This window comes from Parasteatoda tepidariorum, chromosome 12, assembly GCF_982258835.1.
Source record: "Parasteatoda tepidariorum strain Cologne lab strain chromosome 12, Ptep-v5.0, whole genome shotgun sequence".
Lineage (NCBI taxonomy): Eukaryota > Metazoa > Arthropoda > Arachnida > Araneae > Theridiidae > Parasteatoda > Parasteatoda tepidariorum.
In genome coordinates this window covers 13,470,754-13,486,539 of record NC_141766.1, presented here as the reverse complement: position 1 = coordinate 13,486,539, position 15,786 = coordinate 13,470,754, and the positions used below count along the sequence as shown (strand labels likewise).

General features: G+C 29.4%; 1 protein-coding gene across 2 annotated transcripts in view; it reads right to left on the bottom strand.

Moving 5' to 3' along the window:
• The window catches only part of LOC107449508 (uncharacterized), a 43,560-nt gene extending 42,002 nt beyond the window's left edge, over window positions 1-1,558 (bottom strand). For both annotated transcript variants that reach the window (XM_016065037.4, XM_087156157.1), the window contains exon 1: window positions 1,359-1,558. In XM_016065037.4, the coding sequence (XP_015920523.1) occupies window positions 1,359-1,478 (120 nt within the window). In that variant the 5' untranslated portion in view covers window positions 1,479-1,558. The remainder of the gene's footprint in view (window positions 1-1,358) is intronic.
• Window positions 1,559-15,786: the final 14,228 nt, after the last annotated feature.

Genomic DNA, 15,786 nt, shown 5'->3' with positions numbered 1-15,786 from the left:
TAAAATTTTTTTCGCAAGTCAGATTCTTTCCTTAATTCACAAACATTAGAAAAAGAAGCATACGCTATTGTTTGGGATCTAATTTGAATATTAGGTATTTGGTTCCACCATCACAGTAAAAATACAGAGCTGGGCACTTTCTCTTTAAAAATATAATGTTTAAGTAGTCCATTGTCTAGGGTCAAGATTGATTGCGGAGTAAGAGGAATTGACCAATTTATAATTAAGAGTAACAAAATTCTCCACTAATTTTCCGCTTATCATACATGTCTGGCTATACCTATACATACAAATAAATAAAAAAACTAGAAATGGCCACTAAAAAACAAATGAAACCAACAATAAGCAGGAGAGTATACAATAAGCATTAAGTAGATCATTTTTATAACATTCTCAGAAAAAAAAAAACAGAGATTTAAAATTTTAATCTACCTTGATATTTCATGAGCACACATATAGCAGAAAGAAATTGAAAATTGCTAAAATTATATCTAAGAGGACTCGAGAATATTAAAACTTTTCTTATTACACAATATGGTGAACCCTACTACTTGAAGTTGTATTATTTTTTTCAGTGGTAGTAAACTAAAGAGTTAAGCATTTGTCTGTATGTCCTTTAAGAAGTGGTGTACAAAACTTCTTAAATTCTTATTTATAAAAATCTTAGTACACTACCCTTGGATGAAATATTTTGTGCAACAATGGAGAATCCACAGCAAATGAAGACTACTAATATCATGAAAAACAATATATCAGAGGAAAAGATTTATTACTATCTAAATATCTGAGAGTTCTCGTATGTGGCTAATTTGTTACTTTCAACTAGAACGTAGAGGATAAGCTTTAAAAGTTCATCGAAACTATAATTAATAGATAACCTTTAATACTTCTTTTAGCAATGCCAAGTTAATACTTTTGTTAACTAGGAAAATAAGTATAATAAGATAGTATTTCTATGATTTCATCAAAGCCGACAATACACTTTCAAACATGTTAATGCATCAAAGCGAACAATACAATCACACACATGTTTATTTAAAATAAAACTACTTTAAGAACAAATATGATGAATTATGAAAATCTCGAAACAGTGAACTTCAACAAAAAAATTTGATAATAAGAGACATTTACATTTATGCCGTCATTTCGATTTCGTAATGTACATGCATACGATAGAATTCTATATTCCTAACAACACTTATCAGTAATATATATACAACACAGAGTTATAAGATAAAATAATTTCATTTTGCCTCGAAAACAACCATAAAGAATAAAATTACTAGTCAAAAAGATAGAATTAGAATAAAAACTGTAAGATGGCCGCCGTGAAATTTTACCGGCATCTTTGTACTTACCTCAGACGCCGACCTTTTTGCATTTAATTCAGATTTAGTATCACTGGAAATCTTGTCTTTATCAGCTAAAGCATCTTCTTTACGCTGTACGGAAACTTCGTTATTCTTGTCTGTACTCATTTTAAATATGAAATTAAGAGATAATTCTCGAGAGCTAAATATCACTGACCACACACTCCAACTGCTGGTAAGAAAATGGCGCTTTTAGGAAGAATCCAATATGTCAATACCTATTACCATAAAGTAGAACTTTTTTATTTATAGCTTTATTTGCAATATAATGACTGTATTAATACTAAATAAAGTACTAGAAGTATTAATAGCTCATAAAAAACCTGAGAATATTACAATTAAATAAAATTTAATTTTTATAATTTAATTGTAGTTGCCATTTTCAGTTTCAAATTTTTTTAATATTAATTTTGTTGTTGTTGTTGTAGTTAATTTACGTCGCACTAGAGCTGCACAATGGGCTATTGGCGACGGTCTGGGAAACATCCCTGAGGATGATCCGAAGACATCCAGTCGAAGACATCACAATTTTGATCCTCTGCAGAGGGGATATTAATTTTGAGAAATCGGATACAAAGAGAATGATCCCTCAGAGATCATAACAGGACAGATCAAGTCAGCAATGATGTAAAAGTAAAAAAGGCTGCCGAGACGTTATATGTTTCAGCTGTTAAATTTACATGAAGTTGTTATTGTTGTTGTTTATTTACGTCGCACTAGACTGCACAATGGGCTATTAGCGACGGTCTCGGAAACATCCCTGAGGATGATCCGAAGACATGCCATCACAATTTTGATCCTCTGCAGAGGGGATGGCACCCTCGCTTCGGTAGCCCGATGACCTGCACGCGAAGTCGAGCACTTTACGGTAGAACAGTTTAACGAGAACCAATACCGCACACCCTCGGTGCCTACGCAGACTGATCCAAGTGGTCATCCCCCCCTCCCGCACACTGACCACAGCTGGTGATGCTTGACTCCGGTGATCTGCTGGGAACCGTGTCTTAACGATCAGTCCACTTCGGGACACATAAAGTTGAGAGGGAAGTTATTTCTTTTGTAGAAAGAGTCTTCCACTAAATTAGCCCTGCTGCACCTGAGTCGCTTGAAACGATTATCTATAAAATTTAGAGTCTGATTGGTTCAATATATTTGCATCGACAGATCCGAATGCAGTAAGAATTCAGATGTCCATGTCCAAACTAATGTCACTAAGACCATTCAGGACTGTTATTTGACTGATCGTTAAGACACAATTCCCTGTAGGTCACATAAACTGGGCAGCGGTCAGGGAGCGTGTGGATCACCTCTTTGATCAGGCTGCGCCGGGACCGTGGCCAGAGCATAGAGGTGAAATACTTGGCCGGAGAGCAAGTAACCTTACGACAATCTTGTGTAGGAATTTTCTTTTTATTGTAACGAAAATGTTTGTACTAAAAATCTTTTTTCAATAAAGCAAAAATATTGCAATTTCAAATCCTTCATTCTAAAAGGGTAAAAAGTAACTTTTACCCTTTTAAAAAAACATTGTTTTCTTAGGTGGAAAAAAAAAGTGAATGGTAAATCTTGTTTTAATAATTGTATTATAGTTGTCATGATAATGTACACAGAAATACAAAGCGAAAAGCTTTTTCCAAGGAAACAAAATAATGCAAATACAAACCTTTTAGAAAAAGTATTAATAAATAATAAAAAAATCTTTTGGGGAAAAAAAATCATTCAAGTGAAAGCAAATAAACGAGTATTATACCAAATTTTTTTATTGCTTTCTAAAATCTTGCGAAAATCTTGTAAGGTTTTCAAGTAATCACTGATTGGATTTAAAAGGAAGGAACCATTTCTTGTCATTGAGCTATTTACGTTGGACACAGTTCAAACTACACGTTTAAGAAAATGGACACAGCTAAAATTTCGAGTTTATGAAAATGGACACAGATAAAAAAGCGTTTTTAAGAAAACGGACGTAGCATTTGATTTTGTTTTTCAAATTTCTCTTATAAAAATTATTCATTTGCTGAAGAATAAATAGATGAATGCAAATAAATTCGTGATTTTAAATCGTCTGTTTTCCTGAATGACCTTAGTTCATTTTTTTTTTAAAAATTAATATGTCAACAATTGTTTTTACAAGGTTTTTATGGATCTAATGAATTGATAATATTAGTATTAAAATTTTTGTTGTTAGAATTTAGATTTTTAAAATTCATTATATCGTTTTGTGTTCAGAATCCAAAAAGCTCGCCTAATAAATCGCAACTGTAATATACCATCCCAACTATTAAGTCCGAGACTTAATGGTTTCGATGTCGTGTGGTTAGTATGTTGTGTTAATTGGTTGGAATGCCGTTCCCAGAAAGCATGTAATCTTACGGCAACTTTGTGTCAGAATTTTCTTTTCAAAACAAAGAGATTAAAAATTATCTTTTAAAGCTTTTTCAAAAAGTATTGTCACTTAGGTCCATAATGCTGACGTCACATTAGCGATGGGATCAAGTTACATTGCCCATTAAAATTTCATGACAAGGTGAATTCTAGCAGAGCATGCAAGACTTTGCGAAAAGAAGCCTTATAATTACCTAGATTTAAGATTATTTTCACCTTGAGACTAGCTTTATTAAAGGATTTTTTCACGCTTGAAAACCCTAAGTCAACCTTGATTTAAGGTTTTTATATGAAAGCTTGTTTTCCAAGGTTTTGGAAGAGGGTAATGTGAGAAGAATGGAGCAGATTGTCATAGATCTCGTTTTAAGGTCAGAAGGTTTTCGCGTAAACCGCATAACAAACCTTTTTTGGTTCGCATTAAAAGGGTTTTGCTGAGTGAAAATAAACCTTATTTTGTTATCTGGGGTTCACATGCTGTGTCAAAGTGTTTCATAATGATTATGATTATGGTTTTAGTGTTTAAATAAGCAAGGAAAAGTAAGCAGGCAATTCCTCGTTTAGTTATTAAATTTGAGTTGAGCATTAAAAACGAGCATTTTTTGCAGCGTTCATTTTCTTAGACATTCATTTCAAGCCGTTTCTATTCTCTTAAACACGCATTTTGAGCTGCCTCCATTTTCTATTTACGCGTTCCGCATTGTGTTTATTTTCTTAAATACGCATTTGCAGCTGCTTCCATTTTCTGAAACAAGCATTTTGAGCAATTTTCGAATTAAAACATCACTAACGCTTTTCTTTGTTTGATGTCGCCAATGCTACATATTGCTTGACACGATTCTGTCTTCCACCAACTCAAAAGTTTCAGTTTCAAGTTTGTTTTTAAATAAGCACTGTAACTGGTTTTTCTTATTTTGTTTTAGTTAAACAAAAGATTTTTGTTAAGTTTAAAATTATTTCCTTCTTTGATAATAGTTTTTAGTAGCTTTAAGTAGGCAAAAAGAAGCCTTAAAAAGCAAAAATCCTTTAACACGTATTTTAAGCTGAATGCATTTTCTCAAACACGCATTGGTTCAGTGTCCATTTTCTTAAACACGCATTTTGAGTTGCGTCCATTTTGAGCTATGTTCTGATAAAAATGCTCACCGAAGTTTCTTTTGTTTGTTTGTTGGCGCCAATGCTGCACATTGCCACGATTCAGTCACCCGTCAACTCAAATGTTTCAATTTTAAATTTGTTTTGTAACAAACGCAACGTATTGCTTATTCTTAATTTGTTTTACTTAAACAAAAGTTTTTTAGTAAGTTTAAAGCTGCTGCCCTCTTTGATTGTTTGGTAGGGTAAACTAACCAGTGAAGGAACACTTAAGTTTCGCTTGACTTTCAAAAAATCATATTAATTTCAAAATTCGTAATTTTAGTTAAATGGCAGTGTCAACATATTTGTTACTAATTGCAAATTATGTAAAAAAATTGTAGAGAACTTACATAATATTGTTTTAAAGTTTTGGAGGCTCAAATAACAAGTAGTAAGAAATCCAAGTGATGGAACAGCTCTTACCAGTGAATGAACACCCAGTAAAGGAACACTTAATTTTGGTTATTTTTTAATGCTCTTTATGAATTTATAAGCCATACAAATATTTAAAAACAGACCTATTCTTGAAATTATAACATATAAATACTTGGAAAATGTCGACTTTTTTTTGTAATCATGAATTGAAAATTAAAGTGTCTACATATTAACACATACTTTTCATTCACTGGGAAATTTATGCCCGGTAAAGGAACATGCCTGTTCCCACACTGGTTAGAAGTTGTTTTTCGTATTTTTAACATACTTTTGATGCGGAACATCACTTAAAGTACGAGAAAATTAAATTTTATCTTTAATTTTCATTAACTTAGAAAAAAAAAACAGTAAAGGAACACTTGTTCCTTCACTGGCGTCTCATCGTTTGGTGATCCAGTGAATAAACACCCCCTTATCTCCGTTTTTTATTATGCTATGATGCTTAAAAAAATAAAACGTAACTTCAATAACTATATTTTGAATTCTCTTTTCCACAGTGAGAAAAATAAAACTATTACATGCAATTAATTCCACTTGAAACATATAAATACAAACACTCACCTTATAATTTTTTCAAAGAAACAAGGTGATGCGGATATAATAACAAATTCAAAAATTTTTCCAAAGAAGTCTTTTTGACCAGGTAACCCAAAACATTGCTAGATGACTTCCTATTGTTTGGCAGTAAGCTATTGTTACCAATCAATCTAAAGAAAAACTTTCAACTTCTTATTTTTAATCAATATATATGAAATGTTCCTTCATTGGTTGGTTTACCCTAGTTTTAAATAGGCAAAAAGTAGCCTTAAAAGACAAAATAACGAATCTTGAAAGATTCATGAAGTAAATGAACATTGAAAAGTGTTGAAATATAAAGATTGACTTTTACAGTTGCGTAAAGTTAGTCCCCGAAAATGAGTAAATTTAAATATTCAAACTGCATCATTTAACCACTTTTTGACCTAAAAAAACAACTTTTATTTTTTTACCACCCTTATTTCGGACATAATCCTAAAAAATAAATTCGGGGGCTAGCTTCGCACTTTTAAGCCAATGAAATAAAAATCCAAATTTTGTACTGTATTAGTTCCACCAGACCACAAAAGATCTGTTTTTAGTTTTTTCACCACCTTTAATTTAGTTGTAATCATGAAAATAAGGTTTGGAGGAAGCGTGAAGTTAGTCTTTCTTGGAAGCATCTAGATATTCTTTCTTGGAAGCATCTAGATATTCTTTCTTGGATAAAATGGAAAATCTTTTTTTAGTGAAGGAGCATCTGAAACACATTGGAAAAATATTTCTAAGTAAACAGAAAAAAATATGTATCTGATCTTCTTATTAGAGTTTAAACCTAATGCTTGCGAAATAGCTCTGCTGAATTTAATTATCTAATATGAAAGGTCTATTTAAACTTTACATTCCATACTTTTCTGGATCATATTACTTCAAACATTAAAATATGCAAAAAGTATACAGAAACACATAATGTTATATCATTTAATTTTGTAAGAAAAAGTTTTTTGATAACGAATTTTATTAAAAAAATGCAAAGTTTCAATAAAAAATCATAGTTTATAAACTAAAAAACGTAAAATAAAAAATGCTTATAATACAAAAAACGAATCTAAAAATTCTTCATATTGAACTAAAAAAATTTCATATTGTTATTTTTATTTTTACTTTCAGCCTTAAAGTACTTAGTCAGACGTAGAAAATTATGCCGCAGAAAATTATCATCAAATTAGAAAAAAATTATTAACAAGTAAAATTTTTTTATTATAAAAATCCTAACACTTACTTGCTTTTATAAATCCGGAGAATTTTAAATGAAATGTTCTTCGTTTAAAAATTTTATTCTCAAATAATATAAACATAGATTATCCCTTCATTAATTTACGATGACATACCACACAATAAAATTTTATTATTGCAAGATCTCAGTGTGAATTTCAATAAGTAACTTAAAAACAGAATAGCTGAATTCTAGTTGAAATTAATCATTAAAATTGAAAACTACTTACCAAGAAAACGATAAAAATTTCAACGCAAAAATCAACGCAAATGATACTAAAGTAATTCGGATGATTTTTTATAGTTGTTTTCTGAATTGTATTGATATAGAAATATATATTATTCTATAAATAAGAAGAATATTCTATAACTATTACAGTTCTGCACGTTCTGAAGCTACATTTATTTATTGGAATGAAGTAAGCAATGTAGAATGAATTAAAGACAAAAAATGTATTTTACCGCAATACATACATCTCTGACAGTATGCGATCACAAAATTGGAAGCTATCGGTAGCAAGTTTATTGATATTAGAAAAGAAAAAATATATTGAGATTTTGTTCTTAAAATATTGCATGTGCTCTATTTCCAAATGATTTACCAATGTTCTGGGTCATTTTTTCAAGTTCTGCTGCCTTTTCCTTTGAGAAATTTTGCTTCTTATTTGCTGCTTTGAAAAGCATCCTACTCTACCAATGATTCTGATAGAACTAAACGAAAATTTAATAAATAGTAGAATGAAAATATCCACCCCGCTAGAGGGAGTATTCAAGCGTTGCGATGGAGAATATGAAATTTTTTTACTTCAATATAAGGAATTTTTAGAATCGTTTTTCTTTTTTTATTTATATAATTGCAAGTATTCTTTATTTTGCGTTTTTTAGTTTGGAAATAATGATTTTTTATTGAATTGTTGTATTTGATAAAAATTTTTGTTATAAAACTTTTTTTGCAAAATTTAATGATGTAACATTAAGTGTTTCGGTATACTTTTTGCATATTTTAATATTTGAAGTAGTATGATTCAGAAAACAAAGTTTCTTTTTTTATTTATATAATTGCAAGTATTCTTTATTTTGCGTTTTTTAGTTTGGAAATAATGATTTATTATTGAATTGTTGTATTTGATAAAAATTTTTGTTATAAAACTTTTTTTGCAAAATTTAATGATGTAACATTAAGTGTTTCGGTATACTTTTTGCATATTTTAATATTTGAAGTAGTATGATTCAGAAAAGTATGGAATATTAAGTTTAAATAGGCCTTTCTTATAAGATCATTAAATTTAATTGACTGACTTCGAAGGTATTAGGTTTTATCTGTATTAAGAAGATAAGATACATATTTTTTTCTGTTTACTCACAAATATTTCTCTGATGCGTTTTGTATGTTCTTTCTCTTAAAAAAAGCGATTTCATTTTGTATTCGCTTGCATAAGAAAGAATATCAAGCATTTTTTTAAAAAAAATTTAATAAGCCACAATTACGAAGGAACGTTACCATGCTACAATGAAGAAATCTCCAGTGCAACTTTATGATCGTGTTGTTCTGCTAGCAGTCACTCTTCTCAAATAACAACGCTTACTATAGGTTGCGTTCGCGAATTTCGGTTTGACAAAAATCAAAAAGTCTTCTTAATGAAAAAAGATTTGTTAGTAATAGACAGTGGGTCTAAGGGACGGAAGTGACGTCAACGCTAAGTGGTGCTTGTTTCTGCCCGAGTGAGAAACGAAAATATGTCATAAACCGGAAGTCAGCGTATTTCTGCCCGCCCGAGAGTTAGTTTTACTTTATTATTAATTTTTGATTATATGGTATTAAATTCCAAGACACTTTTTTATAAGAATCTCTTGATATGATTGGTTAACTAAACAAACAGAAACATCAACCGAAATAATTTCCCTTAATGCGTCAGGGAGACTTTCTTGGTCGATCACAGCTCTGTGGGAGAACTCGTCGCCCTTATGCTTTTCAGTTGGTCTGAAGGATAAATGTTGAAGTGTTATTGCTGAATTTTTATTAAAACTTTTTTTTTAAATGTATTATTTTGTTTTCCTTCAATAAAGTAATATAATTAAACCTTATTTTTCCTTTCTTTAAAAAAAAACAACAACAATTTCCTACATTAATAGGAATTGAAGGTCCACACACTACATAAACAGATTCAGCAATGAACGGTCTTGGTGGACACTGATTAAACATATGTAAAAATTATTTAAATCATTACATAGTTTAGCAATTATACTATAGTTTTAAACAAAAAAACAAAGGAATTAATTATTACCTCAAATCCAGAATCCACTTGTTAATAAAGAGAGAGATTTTTAAAGACTTGAGTGGATTCAGTAAAACCTAGCGTAATATCCTCTATTAATTTCTCGACGTTTTCTAGAAATTCTTGAGTTGTATTCCTAATTTCATTTTCAAACTCGAGAAAATCTCTTTCACTCAATATCAAAAATAATTATATAAGAAGGTCCAACTAAATAAATTATATAAAATTAAAGTATGCAGTACGGAATTATTTTTAACTAAACACTTTTTCACCTCATCGTCGGAATCATTAAAATGAAACCCTGGTTCATCGAAATAGAATTCAGTGTCATCAATAATCTAACAATTAATTTAAAAGATATAATTGTAATACTATTATAACCCATTAATATTATATCTCAGATTCAGTATATTTCTAATTGAATTAAAATTATTCGATACGCTAAGAAATTCTTTAATGAAATACTAAAATGCTAATTAATTACTAAAAATTAAAATGATAAATTAAATATATAAAAAAAGCATGTAAAATATTAATATAAAAAAACTTTAATAAATATAAGAAATAATAAAAATATATAAATCATAAAATAAATTATGAAATTAAAGCGGTGATTTAACTAAATAACTATATAAGGAAACTAATATAATACAAAATAAATATTACTTACTTCTTCATTATTATTCTCTCTAACCCGTTTAGACATTATAAATGGTAATCCAATTTTCAGGTAGTCTGCTTAGTACTGAAATTAATATTAAAATATCACGATATCAACAACTATACATGGAGTAATATTTCCAATTAATGTGTCATCCGTGAAGCTCTCTATATATTCAGTTGTTATTAACACGATTGATTAGGTATATAGATAAGCTCTAACTTACAATTACAATTTTGATTAACTAATAAAATGCAAATATAATTCAAACGATACAGAGATCTATCTTGTTAAATTTTGTAAGAAACAGTTATAATCCCACTCCCTGTGATCAGTATTAATCGCTATGCTATACTTTATATTCTGACTTATTGATGAAGTGTGGATAAAACTCAAACGTCACGAATTGAATTCAACATTCTGGATCAAAATTCTGCATCACGGATTGAATCATTTTGTGAGAACAAATATAATGACTCTCCCAACTTCCGTAATCAATATCCATTAAACTCCATAGATACTTTTGAATTCAACTCCTAATTTAAAAATATTTCGTTTCATCATATCATCAATCATATCGTCAAATCATATTTCGTTTCCCGACACAAATAAGCAACACTTAACGTTCCATTGTGACGTCACTTCCGTTTCTTAGATCCCGCTGTATAGTATTGGTGATATTTGTTTCCTTTTCTTTGCTTGTGGTCAACACCACAAATTGATTATTTAAAACTAGGATCTTCTAAAACAGCATTGCTGACTGTTTTCCTCCATTTGGGGATAACAGCCCCTTATCCAGCAAAAATGTCCCTAAAAAGCCAGAACGCTATGTGAAATTACTTTTTATATATAAGATTCTTATACTTCTACCAGAAAATTTAAAGTTCTATATCAACGTTAAATGTTTAAGTAAAAAAAACGTTTGAAGATAAATGACAATTTCAAAACTGTAAAAAAAGCCGCTAGTTTAATTTGTGGAATATCACCTCAAGTATTCTAGAATAAACATCTAAGTAATCACTTTAATGAGAGTAATCTTTTATGGCATACAAATACATGCGCATAAATATTGAAACTTGTTTTTTTTTTTTTCATGCTCAGTAGACGCAAAGAGTCTTATAGACTCATTAAAATCAATTGTTTTTGTGATTTCATTTTCGATAAAAATTATTGACAAAGAATTTAGTCTCTCTAGTGTCACTGTAGACCTTAAATAAGTTTTTTTTTAATAATTTTTAGTTTGCTAAAGGAACGTTAATCACTTGCTAGAGACAGTGGGATTGGTAACAAAATTCTTAAATTTATCCACAAGTTTGGAAAAATATATTTTAAAATTGTTCCTATAAATGAACATTATGAAATCATTCGGAGATAAATTATCTTTATCATTTCTTCCTTATAATTGTGCGTGTTTAAGTAATATTTTGGAGATATTTCCCATTCAATGTACGCTATTTTGTGAAAAATTAATTTAAAAAAAAATGAAAAATTGTTGTCGTCAACTTTCGTAACACAATTTATAGGTTTATAAACATTTCTAAGCATTTGTACATTCCTTTTCTGATTCGACCATTCACTAAAATGCCTTTCAATAACTTGCCAATAAACAAACACACTGCTATTTATTGCTACAAGTTGTTAATACACCTTTCACTAATCCACTTGTAATAAAATCTTTATGAAATATATACTATCTTTAAAATAACTATTCAAAATAAACTGAAAATGACTTTGTATAAAATACTATTAAAAAAGAATGGAAGTAATTGGAAAATATTAAATGATTATTGCAATCAAGTAATATTTTGGGAAGATTAGACATTCTCTACTCAGACTAATATAGGTTTATGACATTTTATATAGAAATAAATAAAAAACTACACGCAACGTAAATTATAACGATAATAAACGTACAAATAAACCAGATGAATTAAGATGTTGTCGATCCCGCGATTAGTAAGTATTTGTAAAGAAAAAGATGCCTTATTTTAGTTTTCTAGGAAATCTTTTAATAACTATATTAAATATATTTCAAGGAACAAAATATGTAAAATATTTTGAGAATGAATCAATGTTTCTCTTTGTTAACATAAAATTTACTAAGATCTTGGTAATTATCTAATCTTTATTATTGGAAAATCTTAGAATTTTCCTTCTTATTTCGAAATAGCCCCCTCAAAAAATCTGCTGAAATTTGGATGAAAAACTTAAAAATTAAAATTGCGACGAAATAGGAGTATTTTCTACATAAAATATTGAGGTTTATATCAACAAAGTCACGTTATATTAAGAGAACATTTGACACATTGTTTCACTGTACAGTTCGCAAAAAAGAAAAGAAATGCAGCATTTTGAATTACGTTGTAAGACAAAATATTAATTGTTCGGATTATGGTAGACGTAATCTTCGGAATATAGTCCTAATAGTTTGGTCAGGATTACGGTTAACAGTTTTGACTCCTTAATCCCTTAACAGTGACATATATTTCAGAAAAGTGGATCAAAAATGGAAAATTTCTTTGACTGTTAATTTTGTTGTTGTTGTGTTGTTGTTTAATCATCTGGCCTGACGAAGGAAATAAAGAATGGCTTATTACAAAAATAAAATTTCAAATGCAATAACTACTGTATTTATTATTTTTACATACACGTAAAAAAGTAATGGATTACACACACATCTTATTCAATTAGAGCAAATTAAACAAAATTTTGAAGCTAAATATAATATAACTAGTATAATATAATATAAAAACACAGCAATATGATTTTCAATACATAAATTTTACAAATCTTTTACAGTATGGTATATCCCAAAACATGGTACTGCACACAAGCCCTCGAATGAAGTCGTAATCGGTGAGAAACTAGGACCACTAATGCCATCTATTAGGAAAATAGCGAATTAAGTATCCTAAAATAGAAACGAACTCAGCTCGGGCTTCACAATATAGAAACGTCAATTTTTCCCTTGCCCGAACTGAGTTCGGGCATCACAAGTACTGCACGCAGTAATTGCCCGAGCTGGATTCGGGTGACACTCGCAAGGGGTTAATGTTACTTTTTGCGTATTTCTCCATAGTTCACGAACTTTTAAAGTGAATTAAAAAACTTTTGCACTCAAATATAAAATTCCATAATCCAAAGATAATGACGAAAAATTTAATACTTTTTGATTAATTTTATTATTTTATTTAATAATAGTAAAAATAATTTTGAATTGGGAGGTATACACGTTTCTACTTAATTGTAAAGAATGTAATTTTTAAGCAAATTACAAAATTCAAACGAAATTGATTGAATTAGTCTTTGAAATCGAATTTTAAATATCTGACTTTTTTAAAATTCGATAAATGAGAAAGTTTCTCGAGAATATTTATTTAAAAAAAAAAAAAAAAAAAAAAATTGGCCAAATATCGTCAAGTAAAGAATGACGCATCGAGACATAGCATTAAAAAAAATCATTCATTTTCAATTTTTTTTATCTTTGATTAAATATTAAATTAAAGTATGACAAAAAATTAGTTTGATTGCTTACCTAAATTCCAAAGGGATGTTTCATTAAAAAAAATCCTGCCTATTTTCACGAGACTAACATATCACTAAATTGAAAAGAATGAGTCTAGGACTATATGAAAAGAGACCATGTCCACTCGGTTATTCTCTAAGTTCTCTCGTCCGTCTGTTTTTATCTTGCATTACCTTTTTGGGGAATATTGGCTTGAAGTTTAAATAAAACGTTTACTTAAAGAACTTTTAAAAATAAAAAGTTTATCTAAGAATACATAATTAAAAAATAGAAACTTACAAATATATTTTTGAAACAAACCATGCAGTTCACTCCGCTCTTAGAGCTGAAGCTACGATTTCCCTCCTCATGACGTCACTGTGTCCACAGATCTCGGAGATTGCAAGCAAAGATATGAATGATAACTTTGCATCTTTCTCTTTGTAAAAATAAGTTGGACTTCTTCTGGTTATTAGCTTTCAAACTTTACGCAATTAACACATTATTTCCGTTCATAAACATAGTTCAAAAAAACTTTCTTGGTTATTATATGAAAAAAAAAAAAAAAAAAACATTTTAAACTTATAAAAATGTTTTACTAGTTGGCGAAAATGACACTATAAATACTTTATTTTAAAAAGTTCAGTTTTAACTTTAATTATTAAGAAAAATGAAAGCATATACCGACACTTTTTTATCTACACATTCTTTTATAACGATAAGTTGAGTTAAATTTAGAATCCCTGATTTTAAAATATGTCGTTAATAGCAATTTGTTCATACTTAATCATTAGGAAACATCAACCTTAAACGCTAATTACTGAAACAAAATAATAATTTAGGTTCATAATGACATTAAAAATTTTACAATTGTTTATAGATATTTAAATTTACGATGATATAATTTATAGATATTTAAATTGAAGAGAATATAATTTTTAAAAAAAATCATAAATATTTGGAATAACTATATTAAAAAATATGTTATGAAATTAGGAGAATTTCAACTGTATACTATATATTTTATTTATACTTTTTATTTACATTTTAATTTTCTTTGACTTTATCCATTTTTTAATTCTTTTCACTTGCCTTTCTTTTTGAAGTAACGAGGCTGTTTCTATTTAGATAATGAATTTTTATAAAAGTTCTTAACGACCGAATAAACGTATTGCTGTTTAATATTAACTGTGTCATTTCGGAATCCATTCTTTACATAGTTGTTCATTTACTTTAGGGAAGACGCGGAAAATTATATTTTTTCCTTTTGTTTTTGTATCAGAATTTTTGCAAGTTGCAATCGCGCAAACTGGCATTTCGATGATGGTTTTAAATTCTTGTAAATTCACTGCAAAAACTGAGGAAAACTAAGCTTTCACTATTATTAAATGAAATTATAGAACATAAAAAATAATAAATATATACTAAAAGTCTGGATTTATAATTTGGATTTAAAGTCTTATAATTGTGGGCAAAAATTTTCAATTCACTCAAAAAGTTCTCGAGATATGGTGAAATGCGTAGGAAATAAAATTAAGATTAAGGAATCAGAATTTGTACTGCTCTCCTGACCAAACTATCGGGACTATTGTATAAAATTAAATGTATCAATATTAACCCATAAAATTGTTTGAAATTTCGTGTAAAGTTTCTTAAATTAAAAATTTTCTGTGATTGATTAATATTTGTAGATTTGCTATAAATTGGAAATTAAAGTTTAAAAATAAATGTAAAAACATTTTATGAACCCCTCAAGAGTTCCTAACAGGGGAGGATGAATCTGTTTTAAATAGTTCTCAAAATGAATATAGATGGCAGCAGGGATGGTCGGGCATGCCCTGGAGGGTGGTGGGCTTAACTTTTAGGTGGGAGCTTAAATGAAAAAATAATTCCTTGCAAATGAATTAAAGAAAGGAAAAGGAAATTACTATAATTCTACTGACTAAATCCTACTGAGCCGTGATGCCTCAGGGGATAGAGCGTTCGCCTTCGAATGAGGTGAACCGGGTTCGAATGTCAGCGGTTGCTGGTCGATACGTATTCTGCATCCGGCTTGCACCGACCACAGTGCTGATGTGAAATATCCGCAGTGGTAGACGGATCATGGGTTAGAGTCCCTTTGCCATCAGGCTAAGCGTGGGAGGTCTTCGTGGTTTTCTACTCTTTACGTAACGCAAATGCGGGTTAATTCCATCAAAAAGTCCTCCACGAAGGCAAATTTTTTCCAATACT